Source organism: Stigmatopora nigra, chromosome 16 (genome assembly GCF_051989575.1).
Source record: "Stigmatopora nigra isolate UIUO_SnigA chromosome 16, RoL_Snig_1.1, whole genome shotgun sequence".
Lineage (NCBI taxonomy): Eukaryota > Metazoa > Chordata > Actinopteri > Syngnathiformes > Syngnathidae > Stigmatopora > Stigmatopora nigra.
In genome coordinates this window covers 8,470,471-8,488,014 of record NC_135523.1, presented here as the reverse complement: position 1 = coordinate 8,488,014, position 17,544 = coordinate 8,470,471, and the positions used below count along the sequence as shown (strand labels likewise).

The window sequence follows — 17,544 nt, the reverse complement described above, 5'->3', positions numbered from 1 at the left end:
CCTCACTAGGGTAGCGGGGGGTGCTGGAGCCTATCCCAGCTGATTTCGGGAATTGGTGGGCAGCCAATTGAAGGGCACAAGGAGACAAAAAACCATTCACATTCACACTCATACCTGGGGCAATTTAGTCTGGTCAGAAAAGTATATGTTGTATCAAGTTAAAGAAAAATGTTTCATATATGGCTGCAATGAAAATAACTGCTGCAGCAAAGTGAAAACTAGGAGTCTAATTAATATAGACCCCAGAGCTAAGGCAGACAAAAAGGGTTAGTTAACAGTAGCAGTGTTTATTTTCAAAATGCGTGGCCTAATTACACTATTATATAAAGTGATAACTGTTAAACAAAAGAACAACAAACAGTAGTTGGGTATGCGTAGAACACACATGAAAAGCCAGTTTTTGCCACTGCAAAAGCGTTGTTAGCAACTAAAACTGTAAAATCAATGATGAAACTTAGGAAAAGATCAATGACAATTGTTTGCAAAGTGTTTTTTTTTTAAATTATTTATTTCTTGTGTTCAAGTACGGTCCTCTCTCAGCAGGGTCATTTAAGAAGCATGGATACACAATAACACACAACTCGCACCAGAGCCTGAGCATTTTCAGGAAGGATTTCTCTTTAGTCTCGTCAGCTAGGGAAGGGCAGGGAGCTGCAATTTTCCACGAGCAGAGCAACTGAACTAAAGTTCTGTTTGTACACCACGTCTTTTTTTTCTCTCTGCAAACATTGGTTGCGCTTTAGTGACACGGATATCTGCACATAAAAATTATATATTTATATTCATATATTTATAGATTTGTCATTCTATAATCAACATTTCATTCTAGTGATTTGTACGGTGGTTTGAAAAACCAGACTGACTTTCGGTAGGAATGCCTTGTGTGGACATTGATTTGTACAGAAACCCACGCACACACAGACATACAATAGGGGGCATACGCACACTACTTCACACATGCATGCATAAATACGCTCACCCGGGTTAATGTGTCTACACACAGGCCACACATTCTGTCAACTACATGCACACAAATGCACACTCGCCCCTTTGCGCGCCAACATATGCTCAGTCAACACTGCGCTGTACAACTAAGGGAACTTACCCACTGTTCCCAGCAATATCCAGACCAGGGGCACAGCAACAAAAAGGTTACAAACAGAGCAAAACATCCAGTCTGTGTTTAAAAACTGAGACAGAATGTTCCTTTAAAGCCATTCAGAAACGATCCATGAAGGGGTCAAAGTTCGGCAAGATCTTTCTTGTCCTTTGTCACTTTAGTACACGTTAGATTGTCCAATAGTTACTCCTGCAGAAGTGATCATTCTCCCACTAAAAGATAAGACCAAACTTCCCAAACACAAACTGTGCTTGTATGTATTCTTTTTTTTTTTTTTTTTTAGGCAGTGAAAAAGCACTTCTTGCTTAACAACGCTCCTCGTGTGCATTTCCATTTACAACAGGTGAAGGTCAGCAAACACAAATACTGCAAAGCTGGGATTGTGCTGACATACATCTTGCTTGATGAAGTCTGCGTTTTGTGTTCTTTATATTACATATTTTTGTTCAATTTTTTTGTTTGCTTTCAAAACAAATTGTATTAAAAAAAGTCCGCACGTCACGTATGGATGACATAAAATGACGTTTTGAAAAATCTAAAAAAGTAGAAAAAAAGGATGACATTCCTCTAAAATGAATTGAAAGACTTCCATAGGCAAAAAGGCAATCATGACAACAATGGAATTGCAGGGTGAAGAAGCAGTGCTACGCTTAGGTGAAGTGGAAAAGACCCAGTTTTCTCCTCAAGAATATGATATGATTCCATTCTCCTTGACCTTCTGGAGAAGCCTTCTGCGAGTCATCCTATCTTCCTCGAACTGTTTTCAACAAAAGGTCAGAACACCATCCATGAATAAAAGCTCTTAACTCATTTCAACTCCATTAAACGGTCATCCCTCGTCCAACTCTTCTTCTTTAGTCATCCTAATGTGGCTTATTGTTTGCTTTCTTTCTATATTTATACTGCCCACTGCCTTCAAGGCCTTTCACTCAGTGGATCAGGGCTAAGATTAAAGTAGGTGGTTGTTATAAAAAACAAAATAAAATAAAGAAAATGTTGGCATGCACATGCATTGTCACTTGACCCGACTTCAATATTTTCTTGCTTTTGGTTTGCGAGAACACAAAAAGTTCTTGTTGAAGGTCTCAAGACTACTTTGCTAACTTGATGTTGTTGTTTGGAGAAAAAAAAATCACCCCTTTCATCATTTAGATACTTTTTAACCCCTTATCATCATCGCCACTGTCATCATTAGAGACTAGTATTAGACCCACGAGTCAGGTGAGGCTGGATAATGGCTGGTCTCGTAGTTTAGTTCGCTGTATGGCCGGGATGCTGAATAGAAGTCTACATAGTTGCCAGTGGATTTTAGGCCTAGATGCATGCGCAGATCTTCTCGTGGGTCCCGGGGTGCTCCAGTGGTAGTGGGAGGTTGCTGGGGTTGGGCCTGAGGTTGGGATTGTGTCTGAATCTGCGGCTGGCTTGGCGGAGGCGGCGCTTGTCCCTGGTCTTCGTAATAGGCCTCGTCGAAACTTCGGCTCTGACTGTGAGGGGGAGGCTGTGGAGGCAAAGGCTGGGGAAAGGAAGGAGGAGGTGGGTAATGGTCGTAGTCTTTTAGCATGGCTGTTGACGGACTGTCCTGCAGAGGCTGGGGGACCATGGTGCAGGGTTGAACTGGAGCCTTTTTGGGGGATGCAATATCAATGGAACAGTCGGGGGGATGGAGGGGTGCATTTGAGAAAAGGAAGGAGGAAAGTGAGGTGAGGGGAGAAAAAAGGTTTCAGGCAGTGTTGGAAAAGAAACAGGTAGAGAGGGCCCATGCTGCCTATTCATTTTTTTTATTTTTTTACATGCAATCCTACTGTTTTTTTTTTGGGTTGTAAAGGATGTTTCCAATGAAAAATGTCCCATGGACCTAAAATAACTTCGTAAATTCCTTTTTTATTTATTCACTAGTTAACTGGGAACTTATTAGCCTTGTACTTTAATTACAATTATTAGACTGTTGACATTGACACATTGCTTAGTGTAATACAGTAGCTTTATGAACCACATTTTAATACCTTGATGCTTCTTTAATCTACTTAGATTTTTACATTATTATTATTAATATGATTATACAGTGGTACCTCTATTTACAAACATCTCTACGTACATAAAAGTTTACAAAATGCCGCATTGGGTAAATTTTCACTCGGGAAATAAAAGAAATTGAAGTTATGAAACAAAAAGTCTAGACAATTCAAACATCCCCTGAAAGCTAAATACATTTGTAGCATCCTTTATTTTATTTTGAAATTGGAGTGATAGAATTGCTTTGTCTTTGGCTCTCTCTCAACACTTTGCTCGCCTCTCATTGGCTATCTTCTAACACCCCATTGGCCTCCCATGTGACTTTAACCCTTGCTCGTCACGCAGTTCTAACACACTGTTTAGTTTTAGAGTGTTTAATGTAACTTCATTATTTGTTTATCAACATTTTTCATCAAAGTTATTTCCAGTGCGAATGAAAAGAAGAAGTCTCTGATATTAAAGACGTATACCACATTATGGAAAATTAAGAAAAGTCGCAAAAGACAATTGCCGTTGAATCAATATTTCACAAAACTTAAGGTAATATAAAGTTGTGTGTTTAAGTGCACGTGTACAAGAGACACCACAATTTAAGGTATTTTAAACTCAATTTAGCGATTATCTCTAAAAGGGATTTGCCAAAATTAGGCCATGCTGGACATGCTTTTTGACTATGCATACAAAAACAAATTTAGTTTAGGAATAATGGCTCACCTGATTTGGCTTGATATCATCATTGGCAGTCAGGTATGAGTTCCGGAACAAAGTTGACGTTCCACAGGAAACTTGAAAATAAATAGAAGTGACATTGGCTAATTAGGGTGACGTCAGTGGCGTGCTACTATGTTCACAATACTGAAGTATTTTTATTCAATCATAATTAAAGGAATTGGGACTATTAGAAATATAATAATAATAATAACCATTTACAAAAAAAACCCCATCAAGTACATGATATAATATAAAGTGCGAGGACAAAAAGAATTGTGCATGGCTATAAAGAACAGAAAGGCAACATAATGAAAGTGTATGAAAAGAAAGACCTATCACACACACACACACACGAGCACAGAAAGTCATACACACCTGCCATGCCATCTTTACGGGATGTGTGCTCGCCTTTGTTACCATGGAAACCTGCGTTGGTTGCTGTAGAATCGTAGTCCATCTTGCGTTCTTTCAGACTCATCATTTCTCTCGGAGAAGCTGGAGCGCTTGCTACACACACAAAGACCCACAAAATAATGAGAACAGCATGATATTTCACACCCCTGCCTGTCTGTATTTATGCAGGCATCCACATTTTTGGCCTTTCAAGGTGTGTATTCATTATTCCATAATGACCATGACAGCATATAGTTTCACCTGCAAAAGGATAAAATACAAACCACCCATTTTTATGATTATCCATGTAAAAAAATGAGATGAAAACTGTTGTCTGGACATAGGAATGTTGTGAATTGTTGAGGTTATCCTGACATATTTCTTACACCGTGGTAAAATTCTATTTTACCAAGAGGAATAACAACTTTTCCAGACAGCTCAATCCTTACACACATGAATGCATCACTGAAAACACATGTCCACACAATACAAAATACAAAATAAAAGTTGAAACACCAGTTTCTTCCCCAGTTTTTCTCACACACTCACTCACTCGCTCTTTCCCTCTCTCTCTCTTTCTCTCTCAATGTGCACACACACAATGTAATCCCCTTATAGCATATTCAAAGTGCTTACTCAGTCCCTCTTATCTTGACACATGGGATTGCCAGAATACTGCCTACCTACCTGCCTACCCGAGTATCAGCATCCTCAGTTTGCTTCGCTAAACATTTCTGTAACTACTCCACATATGTATAGTGCATTAACGCAGTGCAAGATTAGCCAAAGCGCGTGAAGGACACTCTAAAAATAGTCTGGGCAAGTCAGTTCCCCTTTGCAGGTAAGTGTGTGCAGTTGCACTGGTGTTGAATTCGACTGCATCATATAGGGAGGATTTATTTAGCTAAAGGGAATAAGAAGCTATGAGTCAGATAATCATACACTAGTAGAAACTAGTGCAAAAATACCAATACATTTGTGGCTAATTGAATTATAGTAGTTGGAAGATAAGAATAAGAATTTCAGGTAAAAATGTCAAAGCATAAGTTAACCCATATCATAGCTTATGTCACATGATAGTAATTGTACCGGCAACTATATTGATTGCAAATATAAAACAGTGTGGCTAAATTTCTGGAAAATATGTTATTCACTGGTTCAAATGCTTCAAAGCCCCTGATATACCTACTCATGTGGAAGCAGAGATTGAAGACTTTCCTTATTCTGGTATTTAAGAATGAGCTCCACTGAGAGTGAAAGATCTTGGTTGACACACCCTTCAAAATTGTGTGGATTGAGTTGTGTGTTAGAAACAGAAGGACCACACATCTAAGAACATAGCTAGATCTATGATCTATGGCTGTGTGTGGAGAGGAGGGTCTATCAGAGAGTTGAATCTAATCTGCAGCAGTGTTAAGTGTTTAATTGCCAAATTATGTATAACATGCACAATTTCTGACTTTAACAAGCCACAGCTGCAAATATGGTGCCTCATGTAGTTAATACTTTGCACCAAAAGATGGCAGATATCCGCCACGTCATCCTGAGCATCATTTCTGGGCGTTTGAAAACTGCTCCCCTTTGAGGGAGCAGTGGTTAGGGTAGATGGCAGAATGCTACCTAGCAAATTCTACGAAAAAAAATATCACGCCAAGAGGAGTTTTTACCCTTGACTGAGTACTTCCTCATTAAATTGATTACTCAGATTTTGAGAAAGAATATTCGACCTCTAATGAAGATGATCAGTTGTCCAGTGAGATACAGTGAGGCTTTATCACTAACCATTTTAAAAAGGGGTACAGGTATAAAGACCTAAAGGCCCCAATAAGGGACAATTGTTCTCTACAACTAAAATACATCAGAGAAACATAAAATATATAATCTAGGCAATTATATAGTTTTGCTCTAGTGATCACTAAGTGGATAAACGCCCACAAATATTTAATAGATTACATTTATTCATTTATTTTCCAAAATGCGTATCCCCACGATGATCGCAGGGGGTGCTGGAGCCTATCCCAGCTAACGATGGGCACCAAGCTTGGTAGGGCACAAGGAGATGGTTAACCACATACACACTCACACTGATAGGCAGTTTAGTGTGTTTGTTCAACCAGTCTGGATAATGTGGTAGGAAACTTGAATATCTAGAAAAAACCCATGCAAGAACTTGGGAAAATGTGCAAACTCCACAAAGCGAGGACCAACAGGGGATTGAATCCGCCACCCCAGAACTGTGAGGCCAACGTGTCAACCACTAGACCAGAGGTGGCCAAATCCGGTCTTCGAGAGCCTCTATCAGGTCTTTTTTCCATATCTCTGTCCTCTACCACACCTGAATCAAATGATCAACTCATCAGCAAGCTGTCCAGAAGCATCATACCAATCCCGATGATTGAATTCAGGAGTGTTGGTGGAAAAGTGATTGGATAGGGGTCTCGAGGACCGGTGTTGGCCACCCCTGCACTAGACCATTGGGCCACCAGATTACATTCAATCTAAAATGAATAGTACATAGTAGATGAAACGGGCAGCCAAGGGGATGAATGGTTAGCGCGTCGGCCTCACAGTGGGGCGCATGGGTTCAAATCCAGGTCGGTCCACCTGTGTGGAGTTTGCATGTTCTTTCCGGGCCTGTATGGGTTTTCTCCTGGTATTTCAGTTTCCTCCCACATTCCAAAGACATGCATGGTAGGCTGATTAGATACTCTAAATTGCCCCTAAGTATTAGTGTGAGCGTGAATGGTTGTTTGTCTCCGTGTGACCTGCAATTGGCTGGCTACCAGTTCATGGTGTCTCACTCCTCTGGCCCAAAGTCATCTGGGATAGCCTCCAGCACCCCCCGTGACCCTAGACAGGATAAAGGGGTTCAGAAAATGAGATGAGATAGTAGATGTGCATGTACAAGTACATGGGGGAAGTTATGGTTTGGAAGGATAATTCTGCCCTTTATTTTGACCTACAGAGGCCGCCGCCATGTTTTGTGCATGCCAAGGGTGATGACACAATTAGGTTGCTCTTGGTAGAAAAGCTGTGCTCAATACTGGCAAAGTAAAATACCAAATTGTGCTGCTTTTGGATGCCCTTTCCAGTCAAAAGGTGAGTGATGTGAGTCCACACAGCTTTCCAGCTGACAAGGAGATGAGAAAGGAGTGGGAAAATGCTGGGGATGGACATATATAACTTTCTAAGATTCAAGGCAGTCTTCTTGACATTTTTCTCCTGATGCATTTCAGGCTTTTAGTCCAACACAAATTGCGAAAGAGCTCACCGGAGCGGGTGGATATAAGCAGAGACTAAAACCAAATGCTATTCTGACTATTTTCCATCACAACAAGCCTCAATGCCCTCAGAGATTGAGTGAAATGCGTCGGAAAAAAACCCAAAAAACGACAAAGACAAAAGATGCAGGACGTACGTTTAATACATTCTTTCGTCATCCATACTGCGCATTCTCAAGGGTTGCTGGAGCCTATCACTGTGGACTTCGGGCGAAAGGCAGACTACACCCTAGACTGGTCGCCAGTCAGCCATAGGGCACACAGAAACACAGACAACTATTTGCACGCACAGTCAGACCACCACCGAGCGAGAAGTTATCCCATGCTTGTCTGCACCGAAGTTAGGCAAGTGAACCCCTACGGCCGAAACCATCAGGTAGCTGTTTAATACATGGTACTCTTTATTCAAAACATATTAAATGTAAAGCAGGAACACTAAATGGTACAGGCATCTCTTAAACTGCTCTTAGCTGACAGCCACAATGATCATTATTCTGGATAGTGCTTTTATGTCACAATGGTGACCCAATTCTGATTCAGTAAGGCAACACTCTTTTGGTTGTGGAGGCTGACGATGGCAGGCGTCCTAATTTAGGCAAATGGTATCATAGTTTTGTGTGCTATGAAACATGGGATATCTGCACAAATGATCAAGCTGCCGTGTTTCACTGTATATCCGAATGATTGTTAAATCACACGGCAGTTATGGATCCTAACAATCTTCAGATTGATATTGGAATAAGTTTAAGGATATAAATGTTGAGCATGACGAACTGCAAGCAACTGCAACCTTTTCTGATATTATTCTCACTCAGCTGTCCCTAAACAGTCGCTACAGGGTCTCCATCGCCCCGACAGTGCAACCGAAATGCGTCACTACCCTGAGTGCACATTGTGACGTCAACAACAATGACGAAAAACTATAGTTAAACTGATTTTACTATCCCTATGAAAACGAAAAGAACAGGGTGTTTGATAGAAAATTATTATAACTGATACTAAAATATGTTTTAAGAACGAAAAACATCCTCAATTTTCGCCGTTTAAAAAGTGAAATCAATTTTTTTTGTTAAAACTATGGTGCCCAAAGAGTTAAACATTATTAAAACTGTCTGTGTTGTTAATAAAGATTTTGTATAGGAATAAATTGCCCAAATTTAAAGCTATTTGGATGTTTGAAATTAAAATTAATGGGTATTTTGTCTTTGCAATTGTTAGTGTCAATCACAATGTGAGATAACTACTATACAGTCTGCACAATTAGTCAATCTACTTGAATAAACATTCAACCATTGTACAAGAGGAACAATTGTCTTCTTTTCCTGTGAGAGAATCCAAGAACAGGGAACAAAAATTCCTTTGTTCTCCTTGGCATTTCTCCTGTATCATGATGACAGCAAGGCAAAACTACGCGAATAGGATAAGTGTTTTTTTTAAAGAGAATATAAGTGCCTGTATGAGTTCTTTTTATCTCTTTGAATACAAAAGGACTCCCTATTACAATCCCAGTGCAATGTGTTTGACATCCAAAAGCAAAAAGAGCACTCATCGCCCTTATCTGCGCCCCAATGTTTAAGAATAGATTGTATTGTATGCACACCAGAGCAATGGCAGGACACCTTAATCACTGAGTAAAAAAATGGTTTTAAATTTAAACAAAAAATCTTACAAAGAAGCATATTGGAGGGATCAAAAGAAGTCCATAGAAACTGCTTATTCTGTTGGATTTAGCCACAAAACAATGTACCTAAGTCTAAGATTTTATGCATGGATTTTATGACACTGTGGCACAGTTAGCAGCGTACTGTGACTGCAAAGACAGCAGTTCAAATCCTGGCTTCAACTTTTCACTGTTGAAGTGTCCTTGGGAAAGACAGTGGAGCCAATGTTGCTCCTGCTAGGCATGGCAGCACTCTTCATGGCAGCAAATCAATACTGCAGATGTGTGCATGAATGGGTGAATGTGAGCCTTTAAAGCTGTTAGGATTCACTTACTATGCGGTTTATTTATTCATTCATTCATTTTCCATAACACTTATCCTCTCCAGGGTTGCAGGGGGTGCTGGAGCCTATCCCAATTAACTACGAGCACCAGGCAGGGGACAACACCCTGAATTGATGGCCAGCCAATCGCAGGGCACGATGAGACGGACAACCATTGATGCTCACACTCATATCTGGGGCAATTTAAAGTGTCTAATCAGGCTACTATGCATGTTTTTGGAATGTTGGAGGAAACTGGAGTACCCAAAACCCAAATCTACTCTGGAAGAACATGGAAACTCCACAGAGGTGAACCGATTTGGATTCGAACCCAGGACCCCAGAGCTGTGAGGCCGACACGCTACCCACTCAAGCCGACGGGCCGCCATGCGAAAAGTTATTTTTATATTTCATTGTTATTCATATATTTGAGATATCCAAATCTTGTGTGTCTAGTTGCTCTTTGTCGGTGTCTGCCCTTGTTCAGATCGCTTGCATTTTGTATGCCTTTGCCATGCACATGTCCAGGTCTCATCGTGCTCCTCGTGCCCCTTGCGTTTTCCCCGGGTAAGTGTGCTTTTGCACTTTGTAGTTCCCTTGTTACCTCCCCTGAGTTTTGTATGCCGGCTATTTTTAGTAAAGTTTTTTTTTTAAAATGAAAAAACAACTCCCCCTTACCGTGTCTGCCTTTCCTGCATTTGGGTCCAACTCATCTCACCACTTGCGTACCTAACAAAAGCTCTTTATGCACTATAATGGTCTAAATAGGAAGTCTCCAAACCGGTGCCAGGGCCATCCTCATCCTTATACTATTCATATTAACGCTCAGTAAAATAGCTCGGTCACCACGTGACTTTGAATCTGAGAACAGCACAGAGGCAGACTAATAAAAAGGCTCATGTGCCTTGCAGCCCTAAAGTAAAAACGAAATGAATGTTCATACTTTCATTTTTCTTTTTTTTGCATGTAATATATCATTTGACACCCCTGAGGTGGATTCCATTAGGGTGGGCGCTGTGACCTAACACCCGCAGAGTTGTTGCCATCTCCTCTGGTTACTGTGACAATCTAGCTGGGAGGCTTGTTCTATCAGTTCTAAACACAGCAGGACCCCCTCGGCGGCTAGGGTGGACGCAAAGGTCTCTTTTTCTCCCTCAGTCTCCTTGCCATCGACTGACAGTTTTGCTCCAAACTGTTCTCCCCCCCCCATCCCTCAACCCCACCCCTCCAACACACTCTTTCACTCCATCATTATTCCCTCCCCTTTTATCCATCTCTAAGGGGCGAAGTCAAGAAGCATATGCAGGCAGGAGATACTGATATTCACATTTATGTGTGCAATCATAGGAAAAAGGGACGAGAAAGAAGGATTACGAGAAAAAAGTAGGAAGTGGAGAAGAGGTGAATAGATGAGACATTATTCCCTCAAAAACACATACACACACAAACAAGATGAACCTTTCAATGTCACTCTCCAAGGTCAAGTCCTCACTCTTGAATTAACACTATTCTAATACCTAATTCTTTTCACACATTCTTCACACACACACACAAACATGCATGAATACACCCATAGCTCCCTGGATGGGTCCTTAAAGACCCTGCTAAGCTGGAGGGAAGGAAAAGTACTTTTCTGCTTCATCAGCTTGCTAAGCTTGATAGCGTGAAAGCACAGCTAAAGGCTCCTTGACGACGGATGCTAACAGCTAATGCACACTTTGCAAAGCATGAAGACCACTGGGCTCAAGCTAAGGGGTTAACGATAATCATGCTTAAAGTCCATGGGTGGCAAGCACAAATTATAGTAGTTGGTCACCCCAGATGTCAGCAGACTGAACACTAAATGCTCTATGGTTCTACAATATTTGTGTCAAGCGCAGTCCATTCTAGGTCATTTAACATTTGTTATAAAAAAGTCTTGCAAACTACAATTCATATATTAGAAAAAATGTAATATCCACTGTGTCCCTCTGGTGGGTTACAATAAACCACATAATTCATTCATTCAATTCCCATACCGCAAGGGTCACAGGGATGCTAGAGCCTATCCCAGCCAACATTGGGAAGTAAAGGGGGAAGACCATTAATTGGTTGCCAGGCAATTCCCGGGCACTAAGCTAATTGAGAAGAAATGAATTTCTACTCATTAAGATATATAATCCATGATTACACTTTAAAGTTAGTAGACCAAGATGAGTCAAGGAAAATGAAACACCCCCAACTAAAACATTCAATCATTAGCAGCAAAGAGACTGTGAAAATTGTAAATAAATGTGAATACATCATTAAAAAAAATTTCTGTGAGAGCTGTTATTTTCTTTTGAACAAAATCGAGTATTTAGGTAGTCCTAAGACTTTTTTTTCAGTGAAAGTGAACTCTGAAAGCCTTCATTCATTGTCGTGAACAGTGTAAGATTGTCCAAGGTTAAATTTAGTTCACATTAAATATTAAACCTAAACTTAAATGACCTCATGGGAAGAAGGACCTCAGTGGATAAAAATACTCTTGGAACAAGCACAAGATGATGGCAACAGCCAGGCTAAGACACACAAACTCACAAATAAACACTTCTCCATCATTACTTATTGTTTACTCACCGGAACGGTTATTTGGGGATGTCCTTATGGGGGACACAGAGGGAGTTCGAGAGGAAGAGTATGGCCTCTGTCGGTCTCGTTCAATTGTGGAGGCGGATCCAACAAAGTGATACTGGGAGTATCCATCCTAGAGGAACAAACACCAGAGGTGACTTTGATTGTTAGAAGAAATAAAGCACAGTGCTAAAGATACAGTACAAACTGTGTGTGTATTCATTATACAGCATTCATTAAAAAAAATCTATATAATCAAAGGAATACTGTAACAATAACTGAAATAATGTTGGCATGATAGCTTATTCATTCCATGATATAGATCAAAATATTATTATATTATTTTAGGTTAGACCAGAGGCAATGTAGACACATGAGGAAATGCCAAATTGTCAATTGATTCAAGACACAGTTTAATTAAACAATTGCTTATTTTTCCTCTAGCATTGGTTGTCTGCTCCAAACGATCATTTGTGACAAAAAATGATGTACTTGCATAAATAATTTCTTTTATTCTATATATAACTACAAAATATACATGTATTCTGAAAACTGAACGGGAAAGCCACAACATAAGTGGGCAAGACAAATGAAAATATTTGCATCGAGGCTGAGCATCAATCGTTTTATTACTTTACTGGCGGGGACATTTTAACACAACAAGTCGGCACACATAATTACTGCAGAGCCAATAGCTTTTCTTTGTGTGTGTGTGTATTGGTTCAGCAGTGATTGGAGCAACGTCTTTTGAAAAATGGATTATAATAGTCTGCAACAATCACAAAGCTGGAACCCAATTCAATTTAGCATTACGATAATTGGCTACCTCTGGATACAAACCAAAGGCAAATGATAAAAATATAAATGGAGATGTGCTCCATCATTGCTTGGCTGTCCAGAGGGCATGAGCTTAGCAGTGCGTGCAGGTGTGCATGCATTGCAAATGGAGGTGGTGGTATCGGGGTGAACCGTTTAAGTGGAAAAGCCAGAGAGGGGAAAGAGGAGGAATTACTACATGAAGCTGAAAAAAGGAAGAGGACAAGTGAGACAAAAGACGACAGGGGGTAATGAGAGCGGGGAGAGTAATGAGCGAGCCAAGTAGAGATACAAAAATGAAGGATCAAGAAGTAGGCTGTGTCCTCTCTTGACTTTCCCGCCACGGCAATGAAAATGAATAAAAGGTTCAAGGTATTGCCTAAAAAGCAAGATCAATTCCAGCCATTTATACTGCAACCTTTTATCCATCAGCTTACTCTTCCTCCGTTCCAACACAAATTTCATTATAAGACATGTAACCTCCTGATGGTACATGCTGCCACCCCTCAATTGGACACTGTCAAAGTGTCATGTTGCTCAAATGAACACAGTTGCTGAGTATTGAATAATGAATAAATTTCGCAGTGAGTGATGGGAGCAATCTGCTGTTGTGGATGCAGATCGTTCATTGGATCCTCAAATTGAGCTGCAAGGGTCTTTAAGGGTGCGTAAAAGGAAACCGAGGAGAATATACACATTGAACTGATTTAATTCACAAGATTGATCATCAAGAAGAATAATGGAATTATCTTGGATCATATATCCACTGGAAAATTCTTGTGGAGAGTTAGCAATTGACGATTTATTTGCAAAAAAATATGTAAAAAAATACAAATAATACTTAGCTTGAGTATACTTAAATGTCAAAAATGTGAATACAAAGTAATAATGGAAAAAAAAACAGGCCTGTGCGGTTAACCTAAAGTTCGAAATACAAGTGTGTGTTCTTTAGTTAGAACGCGAACTTGAAAGTCTACATATATTCAGCGAGGGGTAGTTAGCATTTTGGCCAAACTCAGCTGTGATTACAACAAAACAAGAGCGAATGAAAATGGACGGTTGGATAAAGCGGTTTGTATTTTTTTCTTTGGGTTTCAAAGTCCGGCAGCAAGTGCGGAAAAGCTGTTAAGTATTCTCCAGTATATGCCAATACCCATTCACTTCCAAATGATGGCTTCCAGCCTTACCAGCCAAAGTCGCTTGGACGTATATCACTTTCAATAGTAGCAAGTGAGGACACACTCAAATGGATTCACTCCATTTACAGGAAAATACCGAACATTACATGCAAAAATCTCATACAAATAACACATGCAAAATCCAATCTTTGTCAAATGACACTAACCCACAGTGTCAATTACAAAAGGCTAGATGGACCACATTGAGAATATGCCACATGCCAGGCATAACATCTTTCCGTTCATAAACCCCAACTTTCAAGCACTTTTAAGTGATTTGTGTAAAATTTGCAGGATATTTACCAGCATGTGTGTGAGAGAGCGATATAGAGAGCATGCCTGATTAAGAGCCAAAGCTAAATCTTTTATCATGAAATGAGGCAAACTGTAAAATGCACCGTAAAAATTGAGTCTTTTATGCATTTATATGTGGGATCATTAAATCTTGTTGGTGCAATCAAGAAAATGTTGTAAATCTGTTTTTTCTTGTCAGCCTCTGACTGAACAATACTGAACATTTGTTGTTGGAATGGATAACCAACTAGGGTTATCGCTCCAAAGAAGTAAAGCTGGAGCGTAAACATAGAATGAGGACATAGAAATCGTAGAAACCAAATAAATTCGGGTACAAGCAGAGTTTGAAAGCACACTGGAGACTTATATACATGATTTATCTGTAAGGCAAGCACCAGTGTTGCTAGAAACAGATTTAAGCTTTGGTTTATTAATGACTGCTGCACCACTGATCTTCCTAGTCATCTCAGATATGTACTCTCCTTACGCATTTGCTGTTTATTTATGGGCCCTTACCCAACTAATATCCACAGATTCCGCTGTTCTACTCCTTGCTGAAGGAAGTGATAAACTTTACTTAGTCCTCGTGACTGTTGCTTGAAAAAAAAAACTGGAAGACAAACATACACAAACTGTACATAGATGTACTCAGAGGAAACTTTATAAAAACAAATCTCAAAAGATTCAATATGAGGAATAAACAAATAGACTTATTTATGAGCCACTACATTTGATGATAGGAGGGATTTGGGAAATGAAAGGCTCCCACTGCAGGCCTATTCAGATTTCTTAAAACATATGCAACCCATATCTCATTTTCACACATTTTCAAATTGGTACACAGCCTCTTTTGTATCAATATATAATGTGCCTATGTTTGTGATGCATCAGTAGTTTCAATGCTGATCCATGCACATCGAACGAGACGTCAATAATAGGAAAAAACTCCACTTTTGTTCGACAAAACCACTTACATGTGAAGCTATGAGGTTGAAAAAATGCTAACTCCAGTAACATAAAATCCTTGTAAATGCTACAAAAGTATGATAACTCAGATGAAAACCCCATATTTGGTACTTTTGTAAACACTCAACACATTCATTCATTCATTTTCTGAACCACTTTATCCTCACCAGGGGTGCTGGAGCCTATCTCAGTGTACTTTGGGCCAGGGGCGGGGGACATGGAATGTGGGAGGAAACCGGAATACCCAGAGAAAACCCACGCAGAACATACAAACTCCACACAGGTGGACCGACCTGGATTTGAACCCATGACACTAGAGCTGTGAGGCCGACATGCTAACCACTCAAACACACAACATGTTGACTTATTTTGTGTTCAGGGTTAGGGGGTTAGGGTTCAGTCTTACTTCAAGTCGCAAAAAAATCCCCAAACTGAATTAACAAATACCCCAATTGTTCATCACTGTTCTAAATCAATGAATAATAATAATGATACAAATAAAAATATGTTAACAAACTTCTATACGGAAATGTTCAAGTTTGCTTTTGTAGTTGTATGTACAAATAAGAAAAAAAACACCACATATATTAGCTAGGAAGAAACATAATAAACAGTAATGATTTTCCTCTAGAGTAATAATGGTTCATAATTCCTAGAAGAAAAAAACATTGATCTTCAACAAAGGTTCAAGGAACATGCATAATTAATACTGTAAATGTGCTCTACGGCTGACTGGCAACCAGTCTTGGGTTTAGTAAGCCTTTTGCTCAAACTCCACTAGGACAGGGTCCAGCAACCCCCGGAATTCTTGCGAGGATAAACGATACGGAAGATGAATGAATGGTACTGTAGATAATGGGTGCCCAACCACTGCTTGGCGCACCAGTACTAGTCCGGAAGACATTTGGTTCCAGTCCACCAGAAAAATAAATAACAACGATTTAAACCTCACAAATTGTCAAAAATCAAGTGTGAAGATCATGAACCAATGACACGCTGGACCTCCGGGTTGCCAGATCAGACCAAACCAAGAACACGGAAAATATAACAATGTGTATGATAGTAGTTTTCTTGATGCTTGTCGAGCTTTGGGATGTTTGAAAAGTGTTTCTCACAATACATTTCTGCCAAAACGACTACACCTGTTTCAATCTTGCCTTTCCTTGCTACTTGAAATGAGAAAAGTTGCATATTTCCCAGACAACAATGAAATATAAGTGTAATGTGCTTTTTCTTCATAAGGCTGGCGGCACAACGTGTCAATTTCATTGTGTATGTTAGCAGGGCCATTACATGTGTTTTCTTGCTCTCTTCTGAGCTTTTGACGCTATTAAAGTGGCTTTCACAACACTTTTTCAGCAAAAATAGAACAGCCGTTTCAATCCTTCTCTCCTACTCAAAATGAGACAAGTCGTGATGATAACAAATAAATGCCTTTGTGCTCATTATTTGTTTATTTTGCTGTTCTGTTGCGGTCTCCATCTCTGTCATAGCTGTCGTAGACTTCTACCGTTACCCCTCTCCCCGCATTTGCCTTTAGTTGTTATGTGGCCCCCCCAGGTTTCGCAAAAATAGGAGAAGCATGACCGGTTGGCGGTGAGAAAAATGTTGAAGACCACCGCTGTAGATACAGTATGCCTTCATAAAAGTAGTGTAATACCTTCTTGTAGAGGGAACGCAAATCCCTGTACTGCCACATGCTGCTGAGAACTTGTGAGGCCGCCTTCACCACCTTGGCAGAGTGTCTGAGGGAAGATAGGACATTGTTACTTCTCCACTGCATCATTCCAAACTGTTATACCAGTTCCTGTCAATATCACCTTGGCAAGATGTGTAGAGGTTGTCGGCTCTTTAAGAGTCAGAGAACCATTTCCCTTTTAAGTAGACCCCTACATTAAAATTTCCAAACGTTAAACAGTCCCTTCCTTGTAAATACCTCCTTGGCATGCATGTTGCCCTTGCGTGACCAGTGTTTTTCTGTAATATCTCCAGAAGAAATCTATTCAAAAGCAATGAGAAATTCTTGAAAAATATTCAAAGTACTCTTATTGTAAATAACACCCTACCTCTGAAAATATTACAAAAATGTGCTTTAACACGGAATATATATATATATATATATATATATATATATATATATATATATATATATATATATTTTTTTTTAATCAGTTGATAGGTTTGGGTTTGCATTAAA

The 17,544-nt window shown here is 39.8% G+C and overlaps 1 protein-coding gene across 4 annotated transcripts in view; it reads right to left on the bottom strand.

Moving 5' to 3' along the window:
• The window catches only part of ctnnd2a (catenin (cadherin-associated protein), delta 2a), a 182,764-nt gene continuing 165,220 nt past the window's right edge, over positions 1-17,544 (bottom strand). For 2 of the 4 annotated variants that reach the window (XM_077735920.1, XM_077735921.1), the window contains exons 21-25: positions 17,008-17,092; positions 12,100-12,226; positions 4,220-4,351; positions 3,848-3,918; positions 2-2,741 (exon numbers count right to left, since the gene is read on the bottom strand). In XM_077735920.1, coding sequence (XP_077592046.1) covers positions 2,325-2,741; positions 3,848-3,918; positions 4,220-4,351; positions 12,100-12,226; positions 17,008-17,092 — 832 coding nt within the window. In that variant the 3' untranslated portion in view covers positions 2-2,324. Of the gene's footprint in view, positions 2,742-3,847; positions 3,919-4,219; positions 4,352-12,099; positions 12,227-17,007; positions 17,093-17,544 lie in introns of all 4 variants that reach the window. The other 2 variants (XM_077735923.1, XM_077735922.1) reach the window with 2 other exon arrangements.